Raw genomic sequence first — 15,236 nt, 5'->3', positions numbered from 1 at the left:
CATTGCAATGAGCTAATTTGCCATTAGTAAATCAGCATTACATAGTCTTAGTCACTGTGACACTAAACAGAATGGGGGCTGATATATGAACATAGGTGCACCAAATTAGATATTTGCTTTGATTTGCTAATTTGCAGTAGACAATACAAAGCTAATTGCCAATTCATTTTTAATGGCACTTGTATAATTTATATTAGTATATCAGCTCTACTGTCCATAGTTGAAAATAATGTTAGCACAGAATTCTATGCACAATGTTTCACAAAACCAGCAAGAAGAGGTTAATGCATATATAATAACATAGATACCAGCTGAACATAAATCAGCAATAAACTCATTCTAATGCACTGTTTGCATACAGATTGTGAAATGTTATATTTCAATTAATACCACTATTTCATTCTGAAAATTAAAGGTAGATAGCATTCTATATTAGAATTGTAAATAATCATTTATCACAAATCTCACCATAACTGAAATACAGGCTGCCTTTCCCTATCAATAACTTTAAATCACTCTGAGGAGAGAAAACCCAACAGTTGGGGAACATATGATTTTAGCTATGTGTCACTGGCTCTCAATGGCAAAATGCACATGCTGTATATTAGTGGAAATACATAAGGCCTTGCTTTCACCTTGCCTTCAACCTCCTCCCACACTGCTCCCCTCAGGAGTTAGCTATATTACAACTACACAGTAACCTATATAACAGAGAAACTGCTCTCTCTCTATACATATATGTGTGTTAGTTATCTCCTCTTTCATACTGATATATAACAAAGTATTGCATATAAATACATAACTTACTGCTTTTTAGCTTCTTCAAATTTGTGCAGCTGCTTCCGTAAGCCCCCAGACTTGAAGCCTTGGCAGTGAGCAGCTGGTGCCCCAATTGTTACTATATCATAATTCTGATCTAAAAAAAATAATTAAAAATTTAAAATCAAAGCTAATTTAACATAGTGTTTTTAATTTGCTCAGAACAGTTCTGATATAATGGAACAAGAATAACTTGTTTATCATGCAGGTCATATCTTTGGCCCAAGTTGTCTTTGGCATGCAGGGAAAAAGATAAGAACTGCTATACTTTTTCTAAATTGTTAAATATTTCAGCCCTGAAATAAATTTTAATATGGAAAAAATAAAATCACCATTTCAAACGCCTTGAATTTCTGATTTAAGGTGTTTTATGTAAAAACTGCAAACTTGCAACCTTGACACTGCAGATTTAGAGAATTCCCAATATAATAACCCAAATCTCCAACAACAGCTAAACAGTGAGAAAAATGGCATAGGATCTATTGATCGGAATGCTTGTGTTGTCTGGATAATAGTTCTTTCCATATTTACATTAATATACTTTGTCTGCTAAAATGATTTAAATATTAAATAAACCCAACAGGATTGTTTTGCCATCGACGTGGATTCATGCAGGCCCAGTTACCATCAAGTACAAGGTACTGTATTATTATTATAGAAGAAATTAAATAATGTAAAAACTTAAATTTATTAGCTTAAAGTTTCATTCCATGGGATATGGCCTTCCTGTAATTCAGAGCTTTCTGGATAAGGGATCCCATAACATTATCTGCAAATGCATCAGACACTGCAGCGTACAGTGGTATTTAATGCATACATTTCATAAATACCTGATGCAGATTCATCTTGAACTCGCATTCTCTGAATGTGTAAATTCGTAGGAACAAATTCTAATTTTTTGTCTGCTTTTAAGCTACTTGCTTTAAATGACACACCTATAAAAAGAAAGAAGTGTTTTTACTGCAGTTATTATGACATTTTAATAAAACACACAGCAGATGATTCATGTTTTGGTACTGCAAAATACAAGGGAGCAATAGTGAGCACAATTACCATGTTTTTTCAATGCACCAGTTTTTCCCAGAAAGCATCTGTCATTTCAGACGCAATGAGGTAATTGAACTGGATGCAACTATACTGCATCTGCCGCACTCGAGCTACGTCCGGCACAACTATGCTCAGTTTGTCAAAACGGATATCAGTGACAGTTTCCCACCATAAGCACCATGGATTACAGGGCAATGAATATTTTCAAAGTCTGTCTGGCGTAATTTCTGGTGTTTAATTGTATCAGTTCCAGTGTTCAGTGTGTGAGTTATGTCTGCGCCTGATTCTTTACACACAAGCTTCAATATTCCCTCAGTGCCCTGCACCAGTTAGGCGCAGCATCACCTGGTTCGGAACCAACGGCAGAAAGGACTGAGCGGCGACAAGTGCAAGGAGCACTTATCTTTAATGAAAGAATTTGAATTGTGTAACCACCACAAAATGCAAGAGAAGGTCATTTTCAGTGATTACATGATTCATATGTTTTACCAGTGCTAATTTTCAGGAGATTTGTTGCCACGAGAAGCACAGACTTCACCTGGCCAACAAATGTACTTGTCTGCTGTTACCCTATGGCTCATGCCACACGGGACATTGAAAAACGGCACCTGAGAATCAGCCCCTAAGTTAGTAACAGATTTCTTTGCATGAGCCCGGAACCACAGTGTTGGCTCAGGTACAAACAAATGCAACAGATATTAGCTCTAAAATGCAAACTCTCACTTTTCTTCACTGATGTTCACCCATGGCAGTTAGTTAGTAAGCAAAGGTTCACAGAGATTTTAATCTTGGAACAAGAATGTCTCTGTAGCTGAAACCTAAAAAAACAGTATGTGACATGCAAGTATAAAGAGATGAGTTTCCTTGTTCCAACCGTGCATGGCATATTGTTACGTCATAATCTGTGCTACATACATAACACTGGCACGGAGGAAAATAATATTCAGCTGACCTTTGTACTGATGGAGGTTGGTCATGTTCTCCTGGTATGTCAGTATAATGTTTTGGTACTGTGTCACAATCTGCCTGCGAAGGTTTTCCCAACATGGAGAGAGCTCCCCGAGTTCTTCCAATTCACAAACCCTGGCAGAAACAGAAAGTGGCTTATCAAATAAACATTAGAAAATAGTCATGGGCAGAATAAATAAAATGTATGAAAAGACCTCCATTAAAAACAAACCATTGCAAATGACTGAACATTACATCTTGTTCTTTCTGAGATTAAGTGTATTAAAAAAAAGGAAATATATTTGTGAACAGTCACAGTTGTAGACCTCAAAAGTAGCACATTGGGCTATGCTCAGTAATGAAGCCAAGAGGAATTCTCACTTTGTAGCATGTGATGAACCACAATGCTTTTTTTTTTTTTTATCTGCCTGACATTAGCAATTTTAAACAAAGGTTCTGTTATACAGGCATTAACGGCAGTAATCTTTAGCTTTGCCTGGTGTGAAATTTTATGCTTGCAAAATGACAGTCTGTAAGGGCTGAACAGGAAGAGCCTAACCACAGACAGTTACTATATATATGTGGGATTCGCATAAGGCTGCAACCCATTGTCAGCATTCTGCAATAACATGTATACTCTAGGAAACATCTTGTTAAGGAACAGGGTTAATTGATAATGGCTAACCTGGCAGCATCCTCTTCCAGAAGCAGCTTCACAAACTGTCTGGGAATGTGCAAAGAGAGCACACTCTCAGCCATCTGCTCCAGTATCCGCAGGTGGTTACCGTCCGTGGTAGGGAACCTATACATCCTACATATTGCCCCGCCAAACACTAGGACGTTAGAAGCACATATAATTAAACAATTAACATACTGTACAGCATTATTATCTTTCACACCAACTATAGCCCAGGCCAATTTTTAGCTAAGAGTAAAATAATACTCTGACATCCAAAATGATATGTATAGGCATTTTGACTATTTTATGGAGAATTGCCTTTTCACTCTCTGGGTTTAAATTTGCTTCAGATAAATCCTGTTAAACTGCATACAACACTGCAAAGTGTTGGGATTTAGCCAAATCCATTACCAAATCTTGGTTTGACATAGGCCTTAATGTAGCCCTCTGCTAAGTTATGGGTCATCTTCAGATCATAAAAGTCCAATAGTGGGTCGCAAAATTTTTCTGTACTCTGTTTCTGGTCTTACCTATCCTTTCCTTATTCATTTCCCCATCATTTCTTCAGCATACACCTTCTTTTCTTTCCTACTTTACTTTCACCATTAACTCCTTTTTTTTCAGCCTGTGTTTTTCTAATTTTTAACACTAGTAGTGTATCTCTTCTTCCCTTTGTGGTCTCCACTTCTGCCCATTTCTGTTAGCAGTACACCCTTTGCAGAAAACCCGTTGCAAGGTTTATGAGTTGCTTTGCAGTTACAAGTAAAAGTTATCAGTGATAGTTATCTAATATTTTATTTTAGTCTGTAAAACAAAGTGTTATTGAAATTGGAATTCTAATTCTCTAAAGGGCTTTGAAAGTTAATGCCCTTATACCACATGCACTGGCATTTGGGACACCCATTGTATTTACCTGTTTTCAGTAATGTATCTTTCCTCAGTGATGCATATTTTGACCGAATTCCTAGAGATTCTGTTAAACTTTCATCAACAGGAAGAACAGTCTAAGGGAAAAGAAAAAGTTTAAATTAAATTTTACCCATGTAAAAGAGAAAAATTTTACAAATGTTTAGCATAATTCCATTATTTAACACTGGTATCAACACGAGGAATAAAAAAAACTCAAGGCATAAGCCATGAGAACCATAAATTGGGCAAATATCTATCGGGCAGGCTTGATTTTCTTGTTGGATTAATTAAACAGTAACAATAATTTGCTGCTAGGGATGAGGTCCCTGCACTGAAGAGCTTCCAATCTATCTGGGGGATGAACTGCACTAATTGAATTTGTTATTATTATTTACACAAATGCAAATTTTGCTGACTTTAGAAGAGCAATCCTAATAAAATAGACAATAGAGTAATCCTAACAAACACTAACAAAGTAGGGCCCTATATCATGAAACAGCTATTTTTGTTTCCTATATAAAATAGTACTTATTGGAACAAGCAAATTTACAGTCCGGATTGATTTGAAACAAAACTGTTCCTAGTTCTGCAGCATCCTGATGGAGTACAAGCACTGAAAGCAGAGTAGGCTGGCTTTACATCAGGAAGAGGTTAGGGGCAGTGAGAGATTCAGTGCATGTGTGCGTCATCCTTGGATTATTTATATATCTTTAAAGGAGAACTAAAGCTGAACTAAAGACGTTGGTTAGAAATGTTGTACATTATGTTTTGTGCTTTTGTACCAGCCCAAGCCAACCCCAGCCCTTTAGCAATGAAGATCTGTGCTTCCAAAGATACCCCAGTAGTTCCCCATCTTCTTTAATCATCATTATCTTTACTTAATCATCAGCCTTTAAAACATAATTTTCTTTGCTTGATAATTTCCAACGACCCCTAAGCTTAGCTTCTCAACAGCTGCTCAGAGCGCACTGAGCATGTCAGTGTCTCCGACACTTCTAACAGACGTGTCCAGTCCATGTTCAGTATGGTCGCCCCCTGTGACAATTTTAAAGGACTAGTTTATTACTACTATAGAGATGTTGAACCTTTAGGCTAGTTCAATAAGTTTACTATATAAAATAAGGCATGTCTAGCCATATTCATTTTTATGGTTTAGTTCTCCTTTAATTTCACTGTCTGCGTTTACTTACCCTTCCATTAATGGTATCAGGTGATCTGGTCACAGCAGTCCGTTGGTCAGTCTTTTCCTCCATTTGCCAGCCTATTACTGTGATTTTACCCACAGGTTCTTGCTCGGCAGACCTGCATGGGAAAAAAATACATATATGTATATGTATTAGTGTGTTTATGCGCACATGCATGCGTTTATTTTCTGCAGATAAATGCAATGCTCCTGGTAACTGCAGGATCCAGATGCTTTTGGGGGTTTTGGAATCCATGCTTTAAGCATTAACACAAGTTTTTTGGGGTTTTTTGGGCGACAGGTTGAAAAATCAGAATTGCAGGTAATAGAAGAGCTTATGGTTCCTCTTCACTTCTTTGTGCGCTGATGTTTCATCAGCAAAGTTTCAAATCCTATAGTTCATGTGGTCCAACAAGATGGTAGGATTGTCTGATGAACTGACCCCCAATCTGGCACACATGCCCAGATAATTCAGCAGAATGCATACCTCCCAATATTTGAAAAGTGTAAAGAGAGACAAAAAGAAATGCAGTGCTTAGTGCAGTGAAATTTTTTGACCACACCCCCTAAATACTACTCCCATTTTTACAAAATTTGGTAGGTTATTTAAAATTTGAACACATTTCTGGAGGTTCTGGGGGTCTTGTTTTATGTGTTATTACAGTTTTGCTAAAAAAAAAAGGTGAAATTGCTATTTAAACTGCAAGTCTGAGATACAGTTGTAACTAATAAGCTAAGCAGGTCTCTTGGGAGAACTAAGTGCAGGTGTGGCTTGTTAACTTTCTGGGCTCTCTGCCAAAAGCTACAGTTACAGCTAAAGTTTGAGGAAACATTGTATCTTCTTTAGCGTTCAGTACTAAAGTCTAACACATAATAGATTGGGAAACATCTACCCAAAGGAGCTGAAGCTGGTCAAAAAAACAAACACACAATATATGAAAAGGCTTGATATGTTTTAAATTTAGTCATACACCTAGAGATCCAAATGCACTGATCAGACCAACTGGTGCGGGTCCCTGGAGTTCTGACCCATCATCATGGATCACATCCCACTGTGAGCAGTTCTTAGCACTACATGCTACAGCTCTTAGTTCTAAATGACATTTAATAGTTTATAGAATGTTAAACCTTGGTTCTTTTTATGTAAGTTTATTAAGGATGCGGCAAATATTTTGGGATTCAGCCGAACCACAAATCTTCATGAAAGATTTGTTGGAATACCGAACTGAATCCAAATTTGCATATGTAAATCAAGACAGCAAAGAGTGAAAACGAACCACGTGCAGCAAAAAAAAATTCAACTTCCGTGTTTATGTGACAAAGTCAAATGATTTTGAGGATTCGGATTTGGTTTGGCCAGGACCATGAATTCGTCCAAATCCTGCTGAAAAAGGCAGAATCTTGGCCGAATCCCGAACCAAATCCTGGATTCTGTGCATCCCTAAAGTTTATGTGATAACTCCTTTTGGACAGGATTTTTAACTCAAATCTCATAAATGAAATAACCAATACAAGCAAGACTTCATTATAAAACAATGATTTAATATGAAATACAAACCATAGTGGTAAGCACAGCCTGTGATTCTTCTCCCGTAGAACTTCTTTTACAGTGAACTTCCCAAAGCCCAGCAAATACATCTATGCAGGCAGAGAAAAATATTTATCATTGGTTTATGGAAAAAAGAAGTTGGAAATGCTTTTTTTCTTCTGTAACATATTGCTTTTATTTTGCTTTTGTTTTGAAAGAACCTATGTTTTTTTATAAAAATGTGGCATTAAGTACAAAAATCAGAACAGGGGTAATTTTTGACTGTTAAAATGAGAGTACGAGCTATTTTTAGAAAGATCATAGTGACCTTCTGTGGCTGCTGTGAATAATATAAATGCATATAAATATGTATGGGATCCTTTATCTGTAAACCCATTATCCAGAAAGTTCTGAATTGCTGATAATCTCTGCTACTATGGGCAACTAATCTCCCCGAAATGCCTTTCCATTGGCAATAGAGTAAATCGCTGGTGGAAAAGCATACACATCTCAAAGTCACACAAAGTTTCCTTCACAAGGATTTAATATGAAATTCCTTCACAAGGAAACTTTGGGTGACTTAGCTATACGCATGCCTTCCCATCGGAGGTTCCCATTATTGCCAGTGGGAAAGTATTTCAGGGAGATTAGTCACCCGTGGTAGCAGAGATTTAACTGCGGATGTCTAATCTCCCCATGGGACATCATCCTTAATGTATGGAAATCTAAATTACAGAAAGATCCCTGAGGAAAAACCTCAGGTCCCAAACATTCATGATAAATATATTTATATGAATGTGAATTTATTTGATAAATAAATATTTGTACTATATCTTACTTAGTGGTAAAAGAGCCTATTGCCTCTATGGGGTAAATGTTTGCTCTAGATAATATGATATATTTGAAAATAAATCACATTTCATTTACTCACCGTTCCCTGAGATCTGTCTTTAACATCATAGACTGACAACTTGATCTGGGTCATCTGATTAATTAGAGAGTCTTGGAAAAAGGCAATGCTGCTGAGAAATGTTGGATTGCTTGTCCCCTATAAAAGAAGAAAATGGAAGTTCAGTCTTAGAAACAGCAAAGTAGCATAAATTACCATCATTAATTATCTTTTCAGACTCTTCTTACCTCTTCTGAACAATTCAAAGCTTGCGTTTTCTTGTATCTTTTTTTTAATTTTATTTTTAACAAAAGATTTTGGTGCATTCTCACGAAGACAGGAAGCACTATATACATTTTATTTTTTTCCTACAATTCAGTTAGAGGTACTTCCTTGCAATCCTAAATACTAATCAGCTACTTTGATCTTGTGTGAAAGGTGACTCTAAGCACAAAAGATGGTTTATTTTACCTCATCCAATAGAGCTTAAAGTTGGATCTTTGTTCCTTAAGCGGTTGGTTATCGATATTACAATCCCATGTTCTTTAAAAACTGGGATATTAAAGAGTCATAATTGACAGGTAGGCCTGTTCCTCCCTGTGCAGAATGGTTATGGATCAGATAAGGAAATTTTGTGATACTCACCGTTAAATCCTTTTCTCTCAGGGTGTCTGTGGGACACAGGGACCATGGGGTATAGAAGGTACCAGCAGGAGGCAGGACACTAGAAGAGGAAGAAGAGAACTAACCCCTCCTCCCTGCTGCTATACCCCCCAGTACTTCCTGCCTTCACCAGTTTTGTCACAAAGAACCACAAGGTAACAGTCAACTTGAAAACTATGTACATGTAGGCAGAAGGAAGTTCAGAAGGTTTATCCGCTTCCAGGGGGGGAAGCCCTGTGTCCCACAGACACCCTGAGAGAAAAGGATTTAACGGTGAGTATCACAAAATTTCCTTTTCTCTAACAGGTGTCTGTGGGACACAGGGACCATGGGGACATACCAAAGCTGTCCCTTGCTCTCAGGGTGGGAGAAGCGGATAGTAGGTCAAATAGGAGGACTAATTTATTGCCGCCTGGAGCACTTTTCTACCGAAGTGCGCGTCAGATGCTGCGAAGATCTCGAATTGGTAGAATTTGGTGAAAGAGTGAATGGAGGACCAAGTGGCGGCCCTACAGACCTGATCGGCTGAAGCTCTGTTTCTGAAGGCCCAGGAAGATCCTATGCCCCGGGTAGAATGAGCTGTGATGTGAATGGGAGGAGATTTTCCGCGGGCGATGTATGCTCTGCGTATGGTCTCCCGGATCCAACGAGATATGGTGGTCTTGGATGCCTGGTGTCCTTTCCGATGGCCGGAATGGAGGACGAATAGAGAGGTTGTGGCTCGAAAGTCTCGGGTGCGATGTAGGTAGAATTTAAGGGCCCTCACTGGGTCGAGGGAGTGTAGCGCTACCTCCTTGGGTGATGCCGGATTAGGACAGAATGATGGAACGGTGATATCTTGGTTGATGTGGAAGGCCGAGACCACCTTAGGGACAAAGGATGGAATGGTCCGTAGTACTGCTCGATCCTCGTGGAATATCAGGTATGGAGGTTGACTGGACAGTGCGCTGATTTCTGACACCCTGCGAGCTGAGGCGATGGCCAGAAGGAATACGGTCTTCCAGGATAGCCAGGCTAGGGGAATGGTGGCTAGCGGCTCGAATGGAGGAGTTTGTAGGGCAGAAAGGACCAGATTGAGATCCCATGGGGGCAGAGGTTCCCGGAAGGGAGGGCAAATGTGTGCTACCCCTTGGATGAATGTGGAGACGTCGGGTAGGATGGCTAGACGTTGTTGGAAGAGCACAGAGAGTGCGGAGATCTGAGATTTGAGGGAGCCTAGCGACAGACCTTTGTCCAGACCTGATTGTAGGAAGGACAGGAGGCGAGGGACCGATAGGTCCTGAAAGGAGTGGCCAGTGTTTTCGCACCAGTCTCTGTAGGTCTTCCATACTCGGTGGTAGGTCTTGGAAGAGACGGGTTTTCTGGCTGCCATCATGGTGCGTATGACGTCACGGGAGAATCCTTTACGTCTGAGGACTATCGACTCAATCTCCACGCCGTCAAATTCAGGAAGGCTGGATTGGGATGAAGGATTGGTCCCTGAGCGAGTAGATCGGGGGTCTGAGGTAGCGGCCACGGTTCTGATCTGCTGAGAGCCATCAGTTCGGTGAACCATGCTCTTCTTGGCCAATGAGGAGCTATCAGGATGACTGTGCATCGCTCTGATCTGATCTTTCTGATGACCCTTGGAAGAAGAGGGAGAGGCGGGAAGGCATATGCGAGATCGAAGTCCCACGTAGTCGTTAGGGCGTCTGCTGCCAACGCTAGGGGGTCTCGGCATCTGGACATGAATTGTGTCACCTTGCGGTTGTGACGGGAGGCCATGAGGTCCACCTCTGGAAGGCCCCAGCGATCTACGATGTCTTGGAATATTCCGGGGTTCAGAGCCCATTCCCCCGGATCGATCCGTTGTCGGCTGAGGTAGTCGGCTTGCCAGTTTTCGAGGCCGGGAATGTAGATGGCAGAGAGGCGGACTTCCCTCGCTTCTGCCCACGTTAGAATGCGGCTGACCTCTTTGAGGGCCTGTCGACTCCTCGTGCCCCCTTGGTGATTGAGGTAAGCGACGGTGGTGGCGTTGTCCGATTGGACCTTGATGTCGCGCCCTGTGAGTTGGTTCTGCCAATGGTAGAGAGCTAGGCGTACCGCCCTGATTTCCAAGATATTGATCGGAAGGCGGGCTTCCGCAGCCGTCCAGGTTCCCTGTGCGGTAAGGTGTCCCAGGACTGCGCCCCAGCCTTGGAGACTGGCATCCGTGGTAAGTATGAGCCACTGGGGTTCCTGTAGGGAGCGTCCTTTTTCCAGGTGGGCTTGGTTGAGCCACCAGGTCAGGGCCACTCTCGTCTTGGGCAGAATGTTGATCGGCTGGGAAAGAGAGCTGCGGTTCCATTGATCCAGGATGTTCCATTGTAGGGCCCTTAGGTGGAATTGGGCAAAGGGAACTGCTTCTATGGAGGACACAAGTGACCCCAGCACCTGCATGGCCAGGCGGACGGAGGGTTGGGGGTTGCGTAGGAGCTGACGGACAAGGCTCTGGATCCTGGCAATCTTCTCCAGTGGGAGAAACACTCTCTGCTCCGCCGTGTCGAATACCATGCCTAGGAAAGGCATGCGTTGGGAAGGTGTTAGTCTGGACTTTGCCGTGTTGATCCTCCATCCCAGGACGGTGAGAGATTGCATGACCAGGGAGAGTTGGGATGTGGCTGCTGGTAAGGAGGGGGCTTTGAGAAGTAGGTCGTCCAAGTATGGTGTGATGGAGACCCCTCGTGACCTCAGTGAGGCTGCGGCCGCCGACATGATCTTGGTAAATATCCGGGGGGCCGAGGTGAGGCCGAAGGGGAGTGCGGTGAACTGGAAGTGTTGGTTTTTGAGTGCAAACCGCAAGAACTTCCAATGGGGAGGGAAAATTGGCACGTGTAGGTAGGCATCTTTTATGTCCAGGGCCACCAGGAACTCGTTTGGATTCATGGCTGAGATGACTGACCGGAGAGACTCCATCTTGAAGCGAGAGAAACGAATAAAGGCGTTGAGGTGCTTCAGGTCTAGGACGGGCCGAAAGGATCCGTCCTTCTTTGGAACAATAAAGAGGTTGGAGTAGAAACCTCGATATTTTTCTCCCGAAGGGACGGGAACGATCACTCTTTCGTCCAGCAGGTCCTGGATGACGGAGAGGAAGGCGTTGCGTTTGTTTGAATCCGGAGGGAGTCTTGACATGAAAAAACGGTTTGGAGGTCTGGACACAAACTCGAGCCGATAACCTGAGGAGATTATGTCGTGTACCCAGGGGTCGGCAGTGAGGCGAAGCCACTCGTCTCGGAATAGGCGAAGTCTGCCTCCCACCGGGGTGTTGTCCTGTGGGAGGTAGTCATGCTGTGGTGGACTTGTCGGAGGGCTTGCCGCGAGGCTTCTTATTTTGCCAGGAAAATTTGGGACGGCCTTGGAATCTAGGCTTGTTGGAGGACTGGGATTGGAAGTCCCTGGATGATGATGCAGATGATGGCCTGGATGGCCTTCCTCGAAAAAAGCGTCCTCGACGAAAGGAGGTACGGTTCTTTGGCTGTGGGAGTAGCGTGCTCTTTCCCCCGGTAGCCTGGCTGATGATTTTGTCCAGCTCAGGGCCGAACAGGAGCTTGCCCTTGAAGGGAATGGAAGTTAGGGACTTTTTGGAGGAGAGGTCGGCCGACCACAGTTTAAGCCATAGGGAACGACGTGCCGCTACCGAGAGAGCTGAGGTGCGGCTAATGGCTTGAGCCGCATCCAGAGATGCTTCACAGAGGTATTCGTTGGCGTCCTTGATTTGAGATGCTAGGGTCGCCAATTCCTGTCTGGGGGCGCCAGAATTGATTCCCTCGATAAGGGAGTCGGACCAGGTCTGGATGGCCCGAGATACCCATGCTGATGCCAGGACCGGTCTTAGACTTTCTCCGGCCGCTGTGAACGCGGCTCTGAGGAAGCCTTCCGTCTTTTTGTCCATGGAGTCCTTGAATGAGGAAGCATCAGGGACCGGAAGGGCAGTGTTCTTGGAAAGGCGCGAGACAGGTGCATCGACTGAAGGTGGCGTGGACCACTTGTGAAGAGATTCTTGTGGAAATGGGTAGGAGCGCTGGAACCTCCTATTGGCTTGAAAGCGCTTCTCAGGTTGATCCCATTCCAATTGAATAATGTTGTCTAGCTGTTCATGAGTAGGAAACATGGATAGTAGCTTTTTCTGGCGTTTGAAAAGTGATTGTGCTGAGGTCTGAGAGTCTGGAGTCTTGAGATCTAGACAGGAGATGACTGCCGCGATGAGAGAGTCTACGGATTCTGACGGAGATCTGGAAGGTTCTTCGGCGTCAGCAGGGTCATCGTCATCGGAAATTTCGCCCTCACTTAGTGATGGTCCGTCCCAGTCGGCTGAAGGTTGAGGTGATTCGGAGTCACTGTAGTCCTCAGTGTGTATGGGGACATGGCGTTTAAGGGGCCTTGGACGAGGGTCTGAGTCTTCCCGATCCAGCTTATCCAGGAGCTTGTCCAGACATGCGGCTAGTTTGGGGATGCCCGTGGAGAGAGAGACTGCCCAGGACGGAGGATCCTGGATAGGCGCCACAGTAGGTGTCTGTGCTGTTTGCGTCTCTGCGGGAGTAGGCTCATCCCCGGGTTCTGCAGCTTGGACAGGTGGAGTAGGGTCCTGGGCCTGGGAAGCAGGTTCAGCCGTAGTTTTGGAGCAGGAGGAGCATAATGGTTCCTTTCTGCCGGAGGGTAGGCGTTTACAGCACCTGGCGCAGGCCAGGAATTTTACCTTGGAGGAGCTGGAAGCCCCTCTGGAAAAGGGACCCCCTGAATTGCCCTCTGCCATAGTACCGGAGTTAGTGCAGGAAGGAAAAGTTAATGCAGAACAGAACAAGTAGCGTGGTACTGTGCGGTAAAATAGTACAATCGCAGTAAGAGTGCTGTGCCGAAAAAGGTGTCAGTACAAGTCAGTAATAACAACCCGTGTCTGAGTATTGCAATGCAGAGCTAATGCAGAGAGCTAGTACGGAGCTAGTACAGAGAGCTAGTACAGAGCTAGTATACAGTGCCAGTACAGGTCTAGTACATGGTGTCAGTACATGCCAGTGAAATAACCCCTTGATATTATGAGAAACATGAAGTATAAGTATCATGGGAGAGGAGTGTTCAATGCTGAGAATGCATAGCCAGCAAGACAGAGACATAAAGAATGCACACGCACACACACAGCCCCAATGACTGCCCAACCCCCTCTATGCCTTTCTCCCTCTAGCCAGCGCCTAACTCCTGCAATAGAGGAAAATAAGAGGGTAAACCGTGGTCCCTGTGATCCCCTACTGCCAGAGCCTCTGCCGAGAATTGCCCCTTTTTTCTTGCTCTGTTCAGGATGGAGAGCGAGATTGCCGTGCGGTCCGAAGAGGAGAGAGAGAGCGCAGTGCAGGAGAAGCGCGCGAAGAGTGGCGCGAAGATTATTGACGTCGCGCCGAGCAGGAAGTGGAACGCATAGGTGGAACGCATGGTGGAACGCAAGGTGGAACGCATGGTGGAACGCATGGCGGAACGCATGGCGAACGCAAGGGAATCGAAGGGACAGAGGAGCCGCATTGATGGATGGTAAGAGGAGAGCAGGGCTGGAGGCAGAGGCAGGAATAAGGCAGTACTGATTAAGGGGGATCTGGGGAGCGGTTTAAGTAAGGACTGTGCTGGGAGTATGGCTACAATGGAGAAGGCAGAGTAGTACAAAAAAAGGGGGGAGGGGGGGTTGGTCGGGCTGGGTAGCCTGCAGGGAGCAGGGCTACTGAGTTAGAGGCAGTTTTAAGCCAGGCCATGGCACTGGGAAGCGCTGGGCAGCTTCTGCACTCTGTGTTCAGAGGCAGGGTATCTGCAGGGCTAGTTTTTTGTAAAAACTTACGTGCCCCAGCGTCCGTTACTTTTCCCACGTAGGGGGAAGCCTGAAAAGAGTGTCTCCTGTTGGAGATCTCTAGGACAACCCCTGTTGCCAGATGAGTCTGGCCGAAGAAATACTTGAAGAGTGATGTGATGATCCTGTCTCCTTGTGGGACACTAGAAAAAAACTGGTGAAGGCAGGAAGTACTGGGGGGTATAGCAGCAGGGAGGAGGGGTTAGTTCTCTTCTTCCTCTTCTAGTGTCCTGCCTCCTGCTGGTACCTTCTATACCCCATGGTCCCTGTGTCCCACAGACACCTGTTAGAGAAATCTTTTTCATCCTACTAACAATTTATTTCCATAGACACTGCTGGTAAAGTCACACCAGTAAACCTTTTTTTCAGTGCTTAGCATTGTTGCCTTAAAGCAAGGCTGTCCAACCTGAGGCCAGCAGGCTGGATGGGGCCCTCAAGAGGCTTTTTATGGCCCCCAGGCTACTTAAAGGCTCCATAAACTTTACTCTATGACATCATTTTAATTTAATCCTTCTCTTGAACATGTTATAGAAGAATGAGGTACTCTGGTTTTCTAGAAACACAGTTAGTTTAACTGGTTCCTGATAATACTGACCATTATGTGTAAATATAATAATAGGGACCATAATCTTGTAATGAGCAGTGTTTTAGAAAAATTCAGTCTGAGAAACTTCCGATACTCCAAGCCTCCTGTCATTTACATGAATTAAAACTACTTGTGACAAG

The 15,236-nt window shown here is 43.7% G+C and overlaps 2 protein-coding genes across 7 annotated transcripts in view; both read right to left on the bottom strand.

The window, feature by feature from the left end:
- The window catches only part of inpp4a (inositol polyphosphate-4-phosphatase type I A), a 78,332-nt gene that overhangs the window by 26,486 nt on the left and 36,610 nt on the right, over positions 1–15,236 (bottom strand). For all 6 annotated transcript variants that reach the window (XM_012957307.3, XM_012957308.3, NM_001079252.1 and 3 more), the window contains 8 exon segments: positions 8,045–8,161; positions 7,144–7,223; positions 5,593–5,704; positions 4,407–4,497; positions 3,500–3,647; positions 2,819–2,949; positions 1,650–1,754; positions 808–916 (listed from right to left, as the gene is read on the bottom strand). In XM_012957307.3, the coding sequence (XP_012812761.2) occupies positions 808–916; positions 1,650–1,754; positions 2,819–2,949; positions 3,500–3,647; positions 4,407–4,497; positions 5,593–5,704; positions 7,144–7,223; positions 8,045–8,161 (893 nt within the window).
- On the bottom strand, positions 8,705–11,260 carry LOC116408870 (filaggrin-2-like). The gene is made up of 2 exons (XM_031897018.1): positions 9,319–11,260; positions 8,705–9,267 (listed from the first exon to the last, which is right to left on the bottom strand). The coding sequence occupies exons 1-2, from the start codon at positions 11,256–11,258 to the stop codon at positions 9,063–9,065; spliced, it is 2,145 nt and encodes a 714-aa protein (XP_031752878.1). The 5' UTR covers positions 11,259–11,260; the 3' UTR covers positions 8,705–9,062.

This window comes from Xenopus tropicalis, chromosome 2, assembly GCF_000004195.4.
Source record: "Xenopus tropicalis strain Nigerian chromosome 2, UCB_Xtro_10.0, whole genome shotgun sequence".
In the NCBI taxonomy this organism is placed as follows: domain Eukaryota; kingdom Metazoa; phylum Chordata; class Amphibia; order Anura; family Pipidae; genus Xenopus; species Xenopus tropicalis.
This window is presented reverse-complemented; position numbering and strand designations above follow the sequence as displayed.